The sequence below is a fragment of the Hibiscus syriacus genome, unplaced genomic scaffold (assembly GCF_006381635.1).
Source record: "Hibiscus syriacus cultivar Baekdansim isolate YM2019G1 unplaced genomic scaffold, ASM638163v2 tig00005939_pilon, whole genome shotgun sequence".
Lineage (NCBI taxonomy): Eukaryota > Viridiplantae > Streptophyta > Magnoliopsida > Malvales > Malvaceae > Hibiscus > Hibiscus syriacus.
In genome coordinates, this window is record NW_024062073.1 from 135,784 (window position 1) to 153,132 (window position 17,349).

Sequence of the window (17,349 nt, forward strand, 5' to 3'; positions counted from 1 at the left end):
TCAATTTTGGTCCGTTTTAATACCTGAAGTTTCAATCTTTACAAAACCTAACATTAAATTTTGAACGGGTTACTAAAATGAAACAAAAACTAAAATTTTTAAAGACGAATACTAAAATGAATAAAAAAATAAATTTTAAGTATGATTTTGAACAATATTAAAAATTTATGTACTAAAATGATTTAAAATTGATAATTTAATAATTAAATTCCTAGTTTACCCTTACTTTATTCAAGAAAGAATATAAAAATATATTAACGAATATATCCCAAAGCCACACACAATTCTGGAACAGTAAGATTTGGTCGGAGCACCTACTTTTTTATATGTTTTCTTTTCCCCTTTGAGACAAAAAGACTACCTTGCTTCTAAGTAACTTGTATCTGTTTCAGTTTCAGACGAAGAAAAAAAGCTCCAGTTTTCAACTAAAAAGGGCAGTGAAAAGGAGAAAGAGAGATGGAAAGAAAGGGCTTAGTTATATGCAGTGTTGTGGCCCTTCTGGGGGTTTTATCAGCCGCCACTGGTTTTGCTGCTGAAGCTACAAGGATTAAGGTAAACTATATATATATATAATATGGGATTTTGATCAGCTCTTCTTTAATGGGTTTCTTGAAAATTCTTGTCTTTTGCTTCGTTCTCATCGGTTTCTTGCTTAGCTTTACTCCTGTTTGTGTTGAGTGATTAAAAACTGCAAAAGAATAGCAACTGTTGCTTCCAAAATTAGTCTCTGGTTTTCCGTCTTTTGTGTATATGCTAGGGATGGAAAAAAAAGGTGAAACTTTCCTTAAGAAAGGTTTAAATTTTGAAATTTACTTGTAATTTCTTATAATGAATTCTTTAACTTTGTTCTTTTACTCCCTGAGAGAAAGAAGATTACCTTACCTAAGCATATACCCTTGAGTTTAAGTGATTCCAACACCTATGGCATATATTTTGTAGCTAAGGCCAAAGTGCTTTGTTTTTAAGGGGTGGGTGTATGAAACAGAACATGGGGAAATCAGATGCTTAATATAAGCACAATAAAGCAGCAAATTCAATCTATTTGAGTTATTATTGAGAAGTTAATGGAGAAGATAGTCGATGATAGACCGGAGTGACATATGGAATATCGGTGCTTGATCGATCTGGCTACTTCTGTGACCTCCATCTTTAGAATTTGAGGTCTTATCAGTTAATGGGAGTGTTTCAACAGTGAGTTTTTTGTATTCTATTTCTTTTTCACCATTTTTGGTTGTCCTGGCATATAGGATGAGTATCAGTTTAACCATTTTCATTTTATACTGGCACAAGTTTGATTTTGTGCGCAACTTCGAATTCAATTTTGGGCAAGTTCTTGCAACAAGTTTTCATTTGTGGAGAGCTCTATTATTTCATCTAATTCGCTGTTGCATGAAAATTTTATGTCAATGCTTAGACTAGCGATTCCATGCTAATTACAACTATAAATTGCAAAAGACATTTGGTTCATATATTTTAACCGAATTACCTGCTGGAAAGAATTTTCTATATCTATTTCGAATTGGAGCTTGTGAAACTGAGAATCTGAATAATATGCTACTGCTGTTCCTTCCATGCGTTAAGTAAGTTACTTGGATATCGGCTTTCTGGAATTCTTATGACGTCCAGCTGTTCTTTTTTTTTCCCTCTCTCTTACAGGCTTCAGATGTTAAGTTTGTCTCCAATACACAATGTTCTTATCCTCGGAGTCCTGCACTTGGTCTTGGCTTAACCGCGTCAGCAGCACTTCTGGTAGCTCATATAATCATTAATGTTACAACAGGGTGTATTTGCTGCAAAAGAACCAGTCAGAATTGGAACTCTAACTGGACAAAAGCCCTTATTTTCTATGTTGTTTCTTGGTGATTCTCGAGCATAACTTATTGATAGAACATATTTGTCCTTTTTTTACATTATATGTTTTTTTGTTTCCTTGGTATTACTGGTAGGGACTAGGGACTAAAATCTGGAACCTAGATCTTCTGCTTTCTTCATAGGATTAGTAACCTATACCCACGATAGTAAATATATGAGAATTATTTACTAGACACTCAAATATTGACATTTAGTCCTATGCTTCGTAAACAGTTGTTTGGAAGAAATTTATTCCAAGACTGATAACAGAATGTCACGATGGCTATAAATGCATATTTATCTGAACACCATATCAAGCGGTGCTATCGCAGTAATTCAGCTAGAAGTCTATTGTGATCTCATACTCGACTTGGGCTTCTTTCTGCTCTTTTAGGTGCTTAGCACAACATCAAAGCCTGAGGGCTGGGTGTTTGTTGATTTATATTGTAGTCTGCATGTTTTCCCCATTGATTTCAGTTGGCATTAGGCCTACAGGTCGCAGTAGTTACCTATTGTATATTGATTTTAGGATGGATGCTTTACAGGCTATCGCATGAATGTTGAATGCAACTGTGAAAGAGAATTATTTTGTTTACAAAGCATAGGACTAAAATGTCAATATACGAGTGTTTAGTTGCTTTTTGGTCCAGCATGTTTTTCACTGCGTGCCAGTTGCTTGAGCCAAAGTTTATATGTTGAGAATGAGTAGTCTTGGGACTGTCAATTTGCCTCGAGAAAGAACGCTAAATAGTCGACAGAGTAGGAAATACTTTTGTAGATGTTTCTGGTTTTTCTTGCGGATTCCATGTTTTATGCTCGATAGTGACGTAGAGATTGCTTTCATCTTGTTTATTATAGGGTGTCTGTTGCTTGTAGTGTGCCAACTTTCTCTTTTCGAGTAAATAATCAAATGCTTACTCCATGTTCTTCCAGGTTCACATTCGTTATAGCTTTCCTTCTCTTGCTAACTGGTTCTGCACTCAACGATCAGCACGGTGAAGAGAGCGTGTACTTTGGCTACTACTACTGCTATGTCGTGAAACCCGGAGTCTTTGCCGGGGGAGCCGCCTTTGCCATTGCAAGTGTCGTATTTGGGATCTTATATTATCTCACCTTAAACACCGCCAAGGACACAAGCGGTCCTTGGGGCACTGCAGCTGTTCCGAATCAAGGTGGCATAGCCATGGGACAACCTCAGTTCCCACCCCACCAGACCTCACAAGATCCGGTTTTTGTACATGAAGATACTTATAACAGGCGGCAGTTCACTTGATCGGAAAATTTCCGTAACACCCGCGAATCGTATGAGACTTTATTTTAGCTGCATGCATTGTATAAACTTGTTTCAGGTAAGGATTCTTTATATAGTTAAATAGTGAACAAGCTTTGCATGAAGATTTGTTACATAGCTAAATCTATATGATATAGTATATGCTCTTACACTTATTTATTTACCCTATTTAGGGTAGGCTATCTATTTGGTCACTACTCAATTATTATTTTTTTGCAATGTTTTTGTTATCCGTCATTAAAAATTTAATAGTGATACTAATATAATATTTTTTTTATTATTTTTCAATATTTATGTGATATTATTTTATAGCGACACACCAAGATCACCTTTACTTTTTTTAACAACGGGTGATCGAAATAGAACCATCATATTAATTATGATTTTTAAAATATTAAAAATTGAATGACCAAAACAAAAATTAAAAGTAATAGGTAGGTGAACAAATAATTTACTAATTTATTTATTGTTACCCAATTTACAAAAGTTAGGGCTTCTATTTAACAAACCTCATGCCACTTCAGAAGTAATTTTCAGAATACATATGGAAAATGGAAGGAATAGAACAGTAATCATGGCTTAAACAATTCAGCATAAGTCCAGTGATAAAAAAAAAAATTGTTGTTACTCCTTGAGGGCTCGAGTTTGAGGAACAGAAATGTCAAGGATATAACCATTTAATGTCATTCAAGAGATATTTACTTAAATGAATAGCATTGCTATCTTATCTTTCATTGCTGATGGTAAAATAAACACATCTAGATAAAAGTATTTTTCAACATATGAAGTATACATACAAGGTAAAAGTGAAAAGAAAGACGAGAAAATAAAAGATTCCACCAGCTATCTTTTTCTTTTTTTTCATTTCCCCTGTGATATATTAAATTCGCATAAAATGCCAACTTTGACAGTCAAATTGGACCTACATTGGTAAAACTATAACTTCTTCATCAAGGTAAACCATATTTTATGCAAATTCCAATCTGCTTGCTTGCTTCTGGCATAATTTCTCATCACCTCTTTGCTACCTGACGATATACCTTTATTCCATTGATTTCTCGGAGACAAATGTCCAGCGAAAGTGAACCCCTAAAACGCTACAAGTAACAAATATACTCATCATATGTAACTTGGTTTCGATGCTGAGTACCTGGTTCGTCCAATTATTGGAAAGAAAGAAGACACCTCAACTTGACAACGCTAACAATGCAGTGTTTGGAGGGGATGCTTTTGTCAAAAAAGAGGAAACTAGCAATGTTTATTTTGCTAACAGTATTTAACGTTTCATCGTATCAATGTACAATGTAATCTATGACGGATCTCTTACCGCATCACTAGTGGAGAAAATCACTTTACTAGCTGCTTTGTATGGTAGCCTTTTGATCCTTTCAAGTAACCTACTGAATACTAGTTTGACAGGTATGCAAGCCACTGTTGTAGGTCCAGAACACTCTGGTTTGATTAATCCGAACATTTGATGGTTATCACTGAGATTTCGTTCTATACCAATTGACGACAAAGCTCTTGTTTTCTGACTAGAAAATAAGCTTACCTTCTTCGGTAACTTCTTTTGGAACTTCCTGTCAGTCGGAGAGCATTGAACATGAGGTATACTGTTTTTGACCAGGCCTACCTTATACTCAGAACTTCCTATATTGTATTTCTTGAAAGGAGGGCCTTCATGGTCCAAGGATTGATATTCAGCACCTACATAACTACCCAATACAAATGGCGGGTGAGACCGTGGGATCCTAAAATTGGTCCTCTTGGCAGTCCTCCATGCAGGCGGAAGTGAGGTATTTCCATCATGGTTATTTAGTCCATTACTAAAACAACCATTAATGGGGAGAAGGGACTCAGTTGAACTGTCTTCTAGAGCTTCAATTTGAATGGGATGCCCTATTATGGCCTTCCCATCCAACTTGCTTATCAATGAAACAATAGGTACCGGTTGTTTCTGATAGTTTGCTTGGACTTTCAAATCCACGTCCATCAACATAGATCTTTTCCCACGGAAATTACGATGGGCAGCAAATATCGGATCAAAGCGCCAACCTTTGTCCACCCAATCTCTTTCTACAGAAGCATGGTTATCCCAAGGCATGCCTTCCCAATAAGTGATGTTATGATTGAAACTAAATCTCCTTCTGGATGTATCCCTTGGTGTATGCAAATGTCTTCTATCATCAAATACAACCATTTGGGTCCCAAAATCTTTTGCACTCAAATCAGTTACATCATCATCGTCAAAGTCGTTATTTAAATGAGAACTATGACCTAATGGCCTTTTTCGAAAAGCTCCCCTTTTGTCATGATATATCCCATGAGCAGATCCATCATAACCTCTTACCTCTGCTGCATCCATGGATCTTTTTGTCAGATTCCGCATGTTCCTTTTCCCTTTTAGCTGCCACTTGGAAACAGCTTCGTTCATAGAAAAATGACCATGACTGTAAAAGTGAGACATCTCACCAGACAGAGATGAATCATCAAAATCTCCCTGGACCATGCTTCCACCTCCTAGTGTGTCGGGTCTTTGGAAGGCACCTAACCGGACATCCTTACATGCAGTAGCACCTGAATAAAGAAAATAAGGATATAATGAGAGGAATAACCAGTTACCAAAATATACCAATAGTTATGCACGCCATGATGCTTCCCGAACTGAACATCAAATCCATTGGGCAACCAATACCTATGTTTCCCAGACTCAAGTGAAAGTATCCATATATGCATGTGATTCATTAATTGTCTGATATCCAAGACATGAGGATACCACCAAAACAAATTCAAAACTAAAGTACAGATGATGAGAATGAAAATAACTTTAATATAATAGAATATGTTTATTCCATTATAATGGGGGTTTTTTTTATCAAACCATGAATGGGCATTCAAATAACAATGTACAGTCAATTTTTGAAAATCATTGTTGAATTTAAAACTTTTCTGAACCCAAATCCTCTAAACATACGATCAATCCATTTGATGGCCCGCAAAATTTGATAAACTGAAGTGTAAGCCTCCTAATTGAACCAAAGCATGCAAAATCCAAGTGAAATTAAACCAAATCGATAAAACAAAACGAAAAGAAAGTTGGCAGAAAAAACAAGATGAAAAGTAGTCACATGCTTGAGCTTAGACGTTCACACTTGAATGAAAATCCTAATCCCCAAAATAGTTATTATTTCCCCTCCTCTTTCTCGTGCATTTTGATGTTATTCTCCAATCTTCTCATGTTTCCTTCATTCTCTTTCTACCATCTTTCTTAGCCATCTCCACAAACAATCCAGGAAAATACAAATCATATCCCATACCCACACATATGTGTCATGTTCTATCAACATGATTTAATATCCTGAGTCCGAGCAACAGAGATAAATAACACAAAAAGTGAAGTCATGATGCTTTCTTGACTAAGCATCAAATTCCTAGGGTAATCAAAAGGGAAGCAATGGATGGAAGTAAAGACCATCAGGTTCAAATTCCTACATTTTGGTCTTGCAAATTAAGTCAAATTCAGAAGATTATACGCACACATATAGGCCATGAAAATTGTTAATCTTCTATTACAAATTTATTATTTATGTTATTTCCATGCATACTTTAATGTTGGCCTCTAAACTAAATATAACTTGGCTCAGCCACTAGAAATGTAAAAACAAGGAGAAATTTTAATTTCATATGTAGCCAATAGAGGAACTTTCAAATTTCATTCTAGATCTGTGCTATTGATCAAGTCTAGCATTATTTTTCAACTATGAAATTTGACCACTTTACTCTGATTTATTTTAATTACAATCAATACATATACATCATGAGCAAAATTTATAACAGTAATTACATTTTTTTATATAAAACAGAATTTCAAATATTACTCAACAATCAACAATTACATGTATGGAACTAAAGAAACACCAATAATATCGTACAAAGCTCTGTGGTTCGGACACGCCATATTAGGTGGGGCACTCATGTCAATATGACTCAACTGGATATCAGTCTGGGATATGGGTTGGGTTCTCTAAGATGATGGCAGAGAAGGATGGAAAAAAGAGAACGAAAACATGAGAAGGAAGATTGGAGAAACATCAAAATTCACACAAGAAAAAGAAGAGAAAACAATCACAATTTTGGGGTTCAAAACTGAAGTTAAAAGTCAAAAAGTCCAAGGTCAATCACAAGAGTACTTTTTATCTTGTTTTTTCCACCAACATACATGTTCTCTTCCGTCCATTTGGTTTATTTTGCTTGGGTTTTGCATGTTTTAGGTCAATTACAACATTTGGGATTCAGTTTATTTTTTTCATGGGTCAACAAGGAGGAGTTAACTAGAGTATTCGAGCTCAGAAAGCTTTCTAAAGGTTTTAAAGTCAAAAGCCATTTTAGATAATTGAAATGTACAATAATATTTGACAGCCCATTTATGATTCAATAAAAAGATGTCCATTATAATTTGATAAACATAAACTACCATATTGAATTTATAAAGAGGCCCCACACCTGTATCTTAGTTTTAGATCCATTTTAGCTGTATCCACAAGTCTTTGTTTTAAGGAAATTGATGAATTAGACACTTTTGCACATACCAACACCCAAAACCTGCATTTGAGTTTGAGTAACATAGGTAATAGAAAACAATATGTGAAACATAAGGTTACCAAGTCAAGTAACAGCAACAGAAGGATTGCATGTCTGTGGGAGATGCTCAATCCTCAAGGAGAAAAAAATTTATCTAGGGTGCAAGATAATCATCCCAACATAAAACATGAACCTAGAATTAAGAATAAGATTAGATAACCTGTGTGTGAAGTCATATCTTCATCCATATCTGGTTCAGTCTCAGATGAATCAGACTCTGACTCAGATTCAGAGGAAGTTGATTCAGAAGAACCAGATTCATCATCTTCCAAGAACTCACAAGTATTATCTTCAACCATGTGACTCGGAAAAGGATAAGAATCACATTCCACATAATGAGGAGGTGACATCTCAATCTGGTTTGGAGGAATATCTTTATAATCCAAAGCACCAAATGACTCAGGTGGGAAGTATATGCATCTGCTTCTCTTTGCTCGAGAAACACCCCGCCTCCGCTCTCCTGAAATAGTAGAAACAACACAAATGTCAGGATGCATAAAGATGAGAGACTTCTAATTTTGAAGTATTCTGCAAGACTTGAACAAAAGGGTACCTCCTGCTACATCTATTAACCAAAAAAAGTTCAATAAATCCCTTGTGTAATTTTTTCATTTCATCAAAACAAGATTTACCATTAATATGATTGGTTCTTCCCATGATGGAAACCTTGCTTGAAGGAGATAGATTCTCATCAACATCCATAGCACCAAAAGATGTATTCTTTTGTTTTGCATATGCAGTTTTGAGCCCTAAATCCTGCAATCCTCTCATCCTGGGTAAATTTTCAGTATAATTATTTTTCCAACTTGGCTGATTTTCCGCTTGCTCTTTCAAGTGTACAGTGCCGCTTACTGCCTCACCCTTGGTGGAAATATCTTGTCTCTTGGATTGATTTGATTTTGAGTTCCCAGGTTTTCCGTTACTAATATCTGATCCTCCAGAATCCTTTTTAGCAGAACCAGAAGATTTATGTTTTGCATAGGAAGGCCTATCAAATTTTCCTAGTTTTTTCAACAATTCCTTTTCAAGTTCAAGTGCATGAAGGATTGCATCTTCCCGTCGAGCATATTTCTCTCTTTTCTTGGGTGGCATACCTTGTGAAGATTCTGTCCTTTCAATGCAATCGTCAAACTCCCCACATCGAAATGCCTTCACACGTTTAGACTTCTCTAGATTGTACCAATCACTAAAAAGAGAAAAAATGAATGAAAAAAATGTTACATGCAAAATAAAGTGAAATGGAACAGAAAATTATATAATCATAAATGTCCTAGTCAAAATGAGGTAAAAGAAAAAAAAACATGATATATAAAGACTATATCTATAAAATATAATGCACAAAATGGGAGGCAATAAAGCAAAAGGGTGTCCCAGAAATACCCTCCAATTAAGATGACGCAAAAACAGTTGCAAAATGATGGAAAATATTGCAAGTCTAAAATGTTTATTCTTCCAAGTTATTTCCACATTTTCCGCATCAATTTACCAGAATGAGAGAATGGCTGGTAAGGAAAAGTGGAAAACAGCCTGGATAGGAAAAGATATTAATATACAAAAGAGGGAGTAAAGGAAAGGGAAGATGATAGTGTTTTCATACAAAAGAAGAATAAGATAGGAAAATGTGATGCAGATTGACTAATTAAACTTAGTGGCACTATTCTTGGACCATAGATTGTTTAAGATTGCAAAAAAAGTGCTGAAAGCATTTACCAAGCAAATGAATGACAGTATTCAGATTCTCAGTAGATTGACGATGAAATGAGTGTAACTAAAAGTCAAAGCTGTCTCTAATATGGTAATCTTCTTAAAAATTTCAGATATGCTAGTGGATACCAAAGTTATTCGATGGCTAAAACTAAAAAGGGGAGCCTGCTCACTTTTATTGAGTGCAATATTACTGCACAAATTCACCAAACTTCTCAAAATTAGTTTTGGTTTGTATATTTCAAGGAAATGTAGAATACATCACCGTGGAACCTCTTATTCTAGCATGGCTGAAAAATAAGGAATGAAATGAGATAACAAATAGTTTAGGTTTCCCTGCTCAAAATAAGGTTTAAAGGGCCATAGATAGGGCAATAAAACTTCAACAAGAACAATGTATACACGGGATGAAGTCATCTCCCTTTTGGCATTCTTAACTAACATAATAGTCTAAACATTATTGTAAGGACATGAATGATGTCAAAACATTACATCAACCTTTCATAGAGCAAGATAACATATAATGTACCATCAAGAAAATAAAAATGGGCATGGGTGCGTGTGGTTGTGCCAGTCCTAGTGTTTGTCGAATAACCTTAAGTATAGATGCATGAAAGTTTTAATTAAAGTTCTGATTAGTCTTCCACCCTATTCTTCTCTTTTTAATTGAAAATAATAACGTTCTGATATATGTCATCCAAACCCTATAAATCATACAAGATGGAGCAACAAATTCCTATATCTAGAATTTAGTTCTTCACATAACTTTTTGCAGGGTGACAAAGGCCTAGATTCTGGAGTAAATCATTGATCAATTCGCAACATCCTAACCAACCTAAAGATGATCAGAACTGAGATCATATCATAGCGCATCATCAAAATACTTTATGCCTTATAGTCGCCGTTCTCACATTCCATCTAAAGCTCAGTTAAACGTCAACATGTTGGAATGTTAATTTCGTTAGACTCAGGACATCCTGAATTTATTTTCCCTAAACTCTTCTAAAAATTTACGTAAATCTCATTCTTCTCTATTCTCTCACTAATTCAATTCTATCCTGAATCCGAGACTGCACTATCCGTTTAACATTAAGATAAAAGTTCTATATTTGTTACACTAAAAATTACTTGCAAATTTTCTTTCTCGCAATGCTAAAATGAATGAAGACAATAAAATTCACAATTATGAAAAAAAAAAGACTTACACACTGGCATCCTCTCTGCCAAGGAGTTTGACCGGAGTTCCGGTCCTTGGAGACAAAAGGTGAGAAGTTGGTAACTCTTCAGGTCCCAGTATCTTACCCGGCCACCATGAACCGTTCCTCCGGCGTACCCATACTATAGACCCGACTCCTCCTACATCTGATCCTGGCCCACTCTCCATCTCTTCCTTCCTAAACTCTTTCTCTATCTCTATCTCTATCTCTAATCCTATCTATATCACTATCCTTATTCATCTAGTTTCAGATATCTCATCTATATCTATAAAAAAAAACTAACAGAAACGAAGCTAAAAATAATAAAATTTAAATGTTTCAGCCTCCGGCGAAGAAGAAGGAGAAACGGAGATTCTGCAAGTGGGATAAAGCTTTGGATCCGAACAGAGAAATTCGGGTTAGGGTTAGGGTTTCCATTCAGAAATTAGATTTGGAGATTTTCGTGCATTTCTAATAATTTTTTTAAAGTTTTTTGTTTGAATTTTAGAAGGATCTCTCTTTGTTTTTGCTCTTTTTTTTTCCTGTTCTTTTCAGTACAATTTTCCTGTCTCTAGAAGTTTCTTTTAGTTACAGTTCTTGAATAGCATTATTTTTAAAAGGTAAATTATTTGAATGGTCACTTCTATTTTATGAGTGTTTACTTTTGATCACTAAAGTTTTAACAAATAATTTTTTATCACTTATGTTATCGTTTTATAACGTTTTAGTAATTCAATTCGATTAATTCAATTAAATATTTAATATAGTATATATATTAACAAAAAATATTAAATATATTATATATTAAATAAAACTTATAATAAAATTATTGATTGGAATTGGTTCAAGTGGTTAGAAACTTAATATTATTAAGTAATGTCTCAGATTCGAGTCCATGTGTAAGTAGAAAATCTTCGTTAGGAGACTCACCTACCAAAATCAGGTATGCAACATAGATCGGTCCAGATTAGTCAACGCGAAACCCTTGAATCGAGAGGGCAACAAAAATGATTATAATAAATTTTGATTAAATTAAAGAATTGGTCGAATTAACCAAACTTTGTTCGGTTTAGATTATCTTTTTTTATAAAAAAAACTATTCAATTAAAAGTTAAAGAGAAAGAAATCGATTAATGAATTTTGGATAACTCGATTCGATCAGTTAGTAAGATTACGACAATATCGGATTAAACATTTTTATAGCATATTGTGTGATATTTTCACCGTCATATTCAAGCATTTTTGCCCTTGACTTTTGGAATTTGTGTCACTTGTTAGAAGTACTTGCACATTCTAAATAAAGTTTCTTTTTAGTTGAGTTGTAATATTTATGTAAATTGATTTGTAATTTATTTTGAATAAAAATTGCAAAATTTTATTAGTAAAGTAATTTTATTTTTTAAGGAATTGTTTTTTTATTAAATTGTGAAGGATTTTGAAAGTTAGCTAAAGAAAGTTTGATAAAAAAAAGATAGCTAGAGAGATTGAATGATTTGAAGCATTGTCCCTAACGATGTTACATCAATCAATCATTTAAAGTTATAATGGTGCGTTTGATTCATAGAATGTAAGATTATCAGTGAGAATAAAAGATTACCAGTGAATAGGATTGTTGGGAATGATGTATTTTGTGTTTGGTTGGTTTAGCAGGAATGTAAGATTACCGTGTTTGATTAAAGGAATAAAAAATTATTGGAATGTATATTTGACCAAATTGTCCTTATTATATATTTGTTTTTTAACAAGTTGAAAAATATTTATATATTTTCTTTAAAAAAAATTAAATTCATAAAATTTATATAATTTGTTTTACAAAATTGAAAATATAAAAAGGTTTAATGAAAGGGTAAAATTTTATTTTAATCCCTGAACTTCATATAAAATTTTAATTATATATTTTTTTGTAAATATAAAATAATTTAAGGATAAATTTGTAATTTAACTTTCATAGAATTTTATTATTCAATAACAGAATAAGAATATTTTTTAAAGAAATTTTTTAAGGGCATTTTAGTCCAAAACGCCGGTAATCCAACAATACTTAAGGAAAGGGAGGTAATGACATTCCCAATAATATACCCCAAAAATCCACTATTGATAATGTAAGAATACCGGGAATGACATTCCCGGTCAACCCAACGGGAGAATGTGAATTCCATTCTCATGGGAATCTCACATTCCCCCAACCAAACACACTCTAAATCAACTAATTTATCTCAAACTAGAAACTAGGATGTTACTTGTTAATAATAAATCTATTATTAATATTAACGATTTATAATAAATTGGTTATTAACATTATCGATTATAACAAAATGGGTAAAGTATAGTAATGATCACTGAATTTTTTTAAAATTTTCATTTAGGCCCCTCAACTTTTAAAACTTGCAATACAGTCCCCCAATATTAAGTCCATTTGCAATACAGTCTCTCAACATTTAGTCCGTTTGTAATATGGTCCCCGATGTAACTGTTGGGGGACCATATTGCAAACGGACTAAATGTTGGGGGACTGTATTGCAAGTTTTAAAAGTTGGGGACCTAAATAAAAGCTTTAGAAAAGTTTAGTGACCATTACTATACTTTATCCTTATTTTTATTTTCATAGATTTTACTAAATTATATTCTCGCATATTAGTCGCCTGTGCGATTACTTTTTTTTATTTACATAAATTTATAGGCGATTTTCCTGGTATATCACTGGTGATCGGTATTATTACCGATCTAACACCGGTCAGACTATATTTCCCGATCTAACACCCTTAGCAGGAAAGCGCGCCCCCTGAACCGCGCTATATGTTGATTTGGCGCCACGTGGGTATAGCGCGCCCCTTGCCCCGAGATATACGGTGATCTGGCGCCACGTGGGTATAGCACGCCCCCTGATCCGCGCTATACCTGGATATCTGACACGTGGGGTATAACGCAGTGCAGGGGGCACGCTATACCCTTAAATCCCCATCTCCCTATAAATACCCCATCCTCAATCACTTTTATCACACCAAATTCTCTCAAATTCTCTAAATTTCTCTCAAATATTCTCTTTTTAAGGTATATTTTATAATATTTTTATTATTATGTTTTTACTTTATTTAATATTTTATTAATATAATTCTTGTGCAGATATATAATGGAAGGCAGTCTACTTCGCTCGGATGGAAATCATATATCTCTACACTTTGCTGATACGGTAACATTTTAACGTTTTAATTTAATTTAAATTATTAGTAATATTTAGTTGATTTATTTAATGCATGATTATTAGATTAAGAATTAAATATCTCGACACTTTACTGATACGGTAACATTTTAACGTTTTAATTTAATTTAAATTATTAGTAATAATTAGTTGATTCATTTAATGCATGATTATTAGATTAAGAATTAATTTTTGTAATTATTTACTTTTAGGAAAAGGACCGTGTATTAGATCCTTTTATTAGGAATCTTAAGTAAGTGATACCCAGTCGTGTCTTGCCGTATTTAGTAGAGGCTGGATTCGGTTACATAGGTAGATATCAGGGTCATTGTAAGATAGAGCCAGACTTGATTTCTTCCTTAGTAGAGCGGTGGAGGCCGGAGACCCACACATTCCATATTTCGTGCGGAGAGTGCACGATCACGCTTGAGGATGTTTCTATGCACCTGGGGCTTCCAGTGAATGGAGATGTGAAATCGGGGATAGCTTCCGGTTCTTGGACTACTTTATGTCGGGATAGTCTAGGACGTGTCCCGAAAAATTTTATCGGAGGTAGGATACCGTTAAATTGGTTAAATGCCAATTTTTGGGAGTTGAGCGCAGACGCCTCTGAGGATGAGGTTAAGACGTATGCACGGGCATGCATACTGTAGCTGATAGGAGGGTTGTTGATGCCGGACAAATCGCGCAACCTAGTTCTGTAACACCCCCAACCCGTATCCGACCAGGATACGAGTATGAAGTGTCACATTGACTTTTCAAAAATTTATTCAGATAAAATAGTAAGTAATTTAAAAACTTTTATAACATTTAAATTATTCAAAACATTTACAAAATTATTCAGAGCTTATACAATATATTCTTTTGATTACATGCCAACTAGAACTTTATATAAAAAAATACATATTATTCACCTCTCTTCTGATCTGACATTCGGTAAGGAGAACTGACCTGTCTTGTCCCTCTTTACTTTTCTTTTCGCTTTCCAAACCTACGTGTGAAACAATCACACGCTAAGTCGATGACTTAGTGAGGCATATAAAACATATAATATTTCATATAACATAAAGCATACATAAACATATACCATCATTATCATAATCTCTATCATTATCATTAAGAAACACACATAACATCATATGGTTCCTGTAACACATTTCAAACCACTTACCTTTAATAACCATTTATAAACCCATCGTATACATATCACATTCAGTATGCTTGTTTAATCACTTTATTAGCCCATGTACACTAGTGAGAACTTAAGGTATGTGAGTACATTGAGGTTGTGCACACATATGCTGTCACCATAGCTCGATCAATGTCCCGAATGACCAGTCCATAGATTCCGAAGAACCTAGGTAATCAGTCCATATGTCCCGAAGAACATAGGTAAACAGTCCATATGTCCCGAAAAACATAGGTAAACCCTCGACCCTTGGCATGCCAACTATACCCTAGCTCTCATATCACATAACATGGGCATTATCATTTAACAATTCACATTACTTGTCATTTCTCTTCTGTCACATACCACATGTATGTGTAACCATGTATTCCATATCATATCACATGTATCACGTATTGCCTATTCATATGTCATTTCATATAACATATATCATATGTGCATGTAATCACATAGATCGTATCATATAGCTTTATTCATATCACATATTCATATAAGCTCATAGCTTCTTTCACATATACATGTAATAACTTAGTCTATTTTCATGTAATTCTTTTCACTTCTCATATGATTTTATATTCATATCTCACATAGCTCATGTAACATCCCAAATTATGGATTAGTGACCAAATTATAAAGTTTCAGAATTTGATGACTAAAGTAGAAGAATGAAATAGTTCAATGATTATTGGATATATATGATGAAGGTTATTTAGTAATTATTAAAGGAAATAAAGGGTAAAATGGTCATTTGATCATTTAAGGAAAAAAATGGAATTATATACCCGTGGAAAGGGAGAGAATTCTCTAGAATTCTCTTATCCTTTCTTCTTCTTCTTCTTCACGTGGAAGCCAAGAGCAAAGGTAAGTTTGATTTAGCTTTTGATTTCTTGAAAGTTTTAAGTTGGATTTGAGTCTTTGAGGGTTATATAAGCTTAAGGAAAGCTTATATAAGTTTAAAACACCAAAGAGAGAGAATTAGAAAGGAATTTCTATAAGGGTTTATAAATGAACTTTTGTTATAGAAAGGTTTTTGAAGTTCTAAAGTTGGATTTGACTTGCCATCAGCTTAATTAAGAAGTATTAAGTGTTAGAATTGGATTTGAAACATGTGAAAAATAGGGTATGATTCTTGAAATTCCTAAAGAGGAGAGGATGTTAAGGTTAAAAATGAGATAAATGAATATTAATGAGTTTAATTATGTATATGAAAGTTAGGAATATGAAAGGGGTGGAAATATGAAGGATTTAATCCAAAAAAAGGATTTTTCGGGTTCAAAAAGAGGTTCTGGGCAGAGTGCATCGATGCATATTCATAGTGCACCGATGCATCAATGTTAAAACCCAGAAATTGTTTGAAGGTGCATAGATGCATTGGTAGTGCATCGATGCACTCTTTTAAAATAAATACATCGAATGCAATTTGTGCATCGATGCATAAGTAGTGCATCGATGCATCCCATTAATAAGGAAACATCGAATGCAATTAGTGCATCGATGCATAAGGCATGCATCGATGCATCCCAGTAATAATACAACATCGAATACATTTTATGCACCGATGCATCAGTAGTGCATCGATGCATACCTTCATTAAAAGATGAAATTGACTTTTCTCTTGGTCTAAAGAGTGAACCATTAGAGTATATTAGTTATAATACTAATATAGATCTATGTATGATGATGTAGATGTAGAACGTGATCCCGTTCTAGATCAATTGAAGGATTATAATCGAATCAAAGCAAAGCTAAGGTGAGTGCACATTCTCTAGTATATGAGGTTCAAGGGAAAATAAGACTTGTGATAAGTCTATTTCCAATAGTGAAAAACATGAATTCATAGAAGTATGTATTTGTTATGATTTATATGTGTGCATGGGTATATGTGTTATTGATATGAATATGGTAAGTAAAAGGGATTAATGGTGATGATAAGAATAATAATAAGGATAATGAAGTGATAGGTATATGTGAATATAGGTATTGATATGTTTTGTATGTAATGTAAGATGATATGTCTATGTGGTAACATGATAAGATGACAATGAGTTACATGTCATATGAACACATGAGAAATGTTATGAGCCATATGAAAGAGAAAGTATATGTGATACATGAGGGTGAATCCTATGTGACATATGAATATGAATTCATATGAAAAGTGACATGAATTACATGAAAGAAACTACGTGATTACATGTATATGTGAATGAAACCATGAGCTTATATGAATATATGATATGGTTACATGAATATGTAAAAGGATATAAAAGATAATGCC

The 17,349-nt window shown here is 33.9% G+C and overlaps 2 protein-coding genes across 2 annotated transcripts; one reads left to right on the forward strand and one right to left on the reverse strand.

Moving 5' to 3' along the window:
• The first annotated feature begins 291 nt into the window (after positions 1-291).
• Positions 292-3,359, forward strand: LOC120200348. The gene is made up of 3 exons (XM_039201213.1): positions 292-552; positions 1,657-1,859; positions 2,785-3,359. Exons 1-3 carry the CDS (start codon positions 457-459, stop codon positions 3,122-3,124), a joined length of 639 nt encoding a protein of 212 aa, XP_039057144.1. The 5' UTR covers positions 292-456; the 3' UTR covers positions 3,125-3,359.
• A 1,011-nt stretch (positions 3,360-4,370) lies between these two features.
• Positions 4,371-11,217, reverse strand: LOC120200346 (uncharacterized protein At1g51745-like). Its single transcript, XM_039201212.1, has 4 exons — positions 10,693-11,217; positions 8,416-8,969; positions 7,944-8,243; positions 4,371-5,719 (listed from the first exon to the last, which is right to left on the reverse strand). The coding sequence occupies exons 1-4, from the start codon at positions 10,869-10,871 to the stop codon at positions 4,452-4,454; spliced, it is 2,301 nt and encodes a 766-aa protein (XP_039057143.1). The 5' UTR covers positions 10,872-11,217; the 3' UTR covers positions 4,371-4,451.
• Between the last annotated feature and the right edge of the window lie 6,132 nt (positions 11,218-17,349).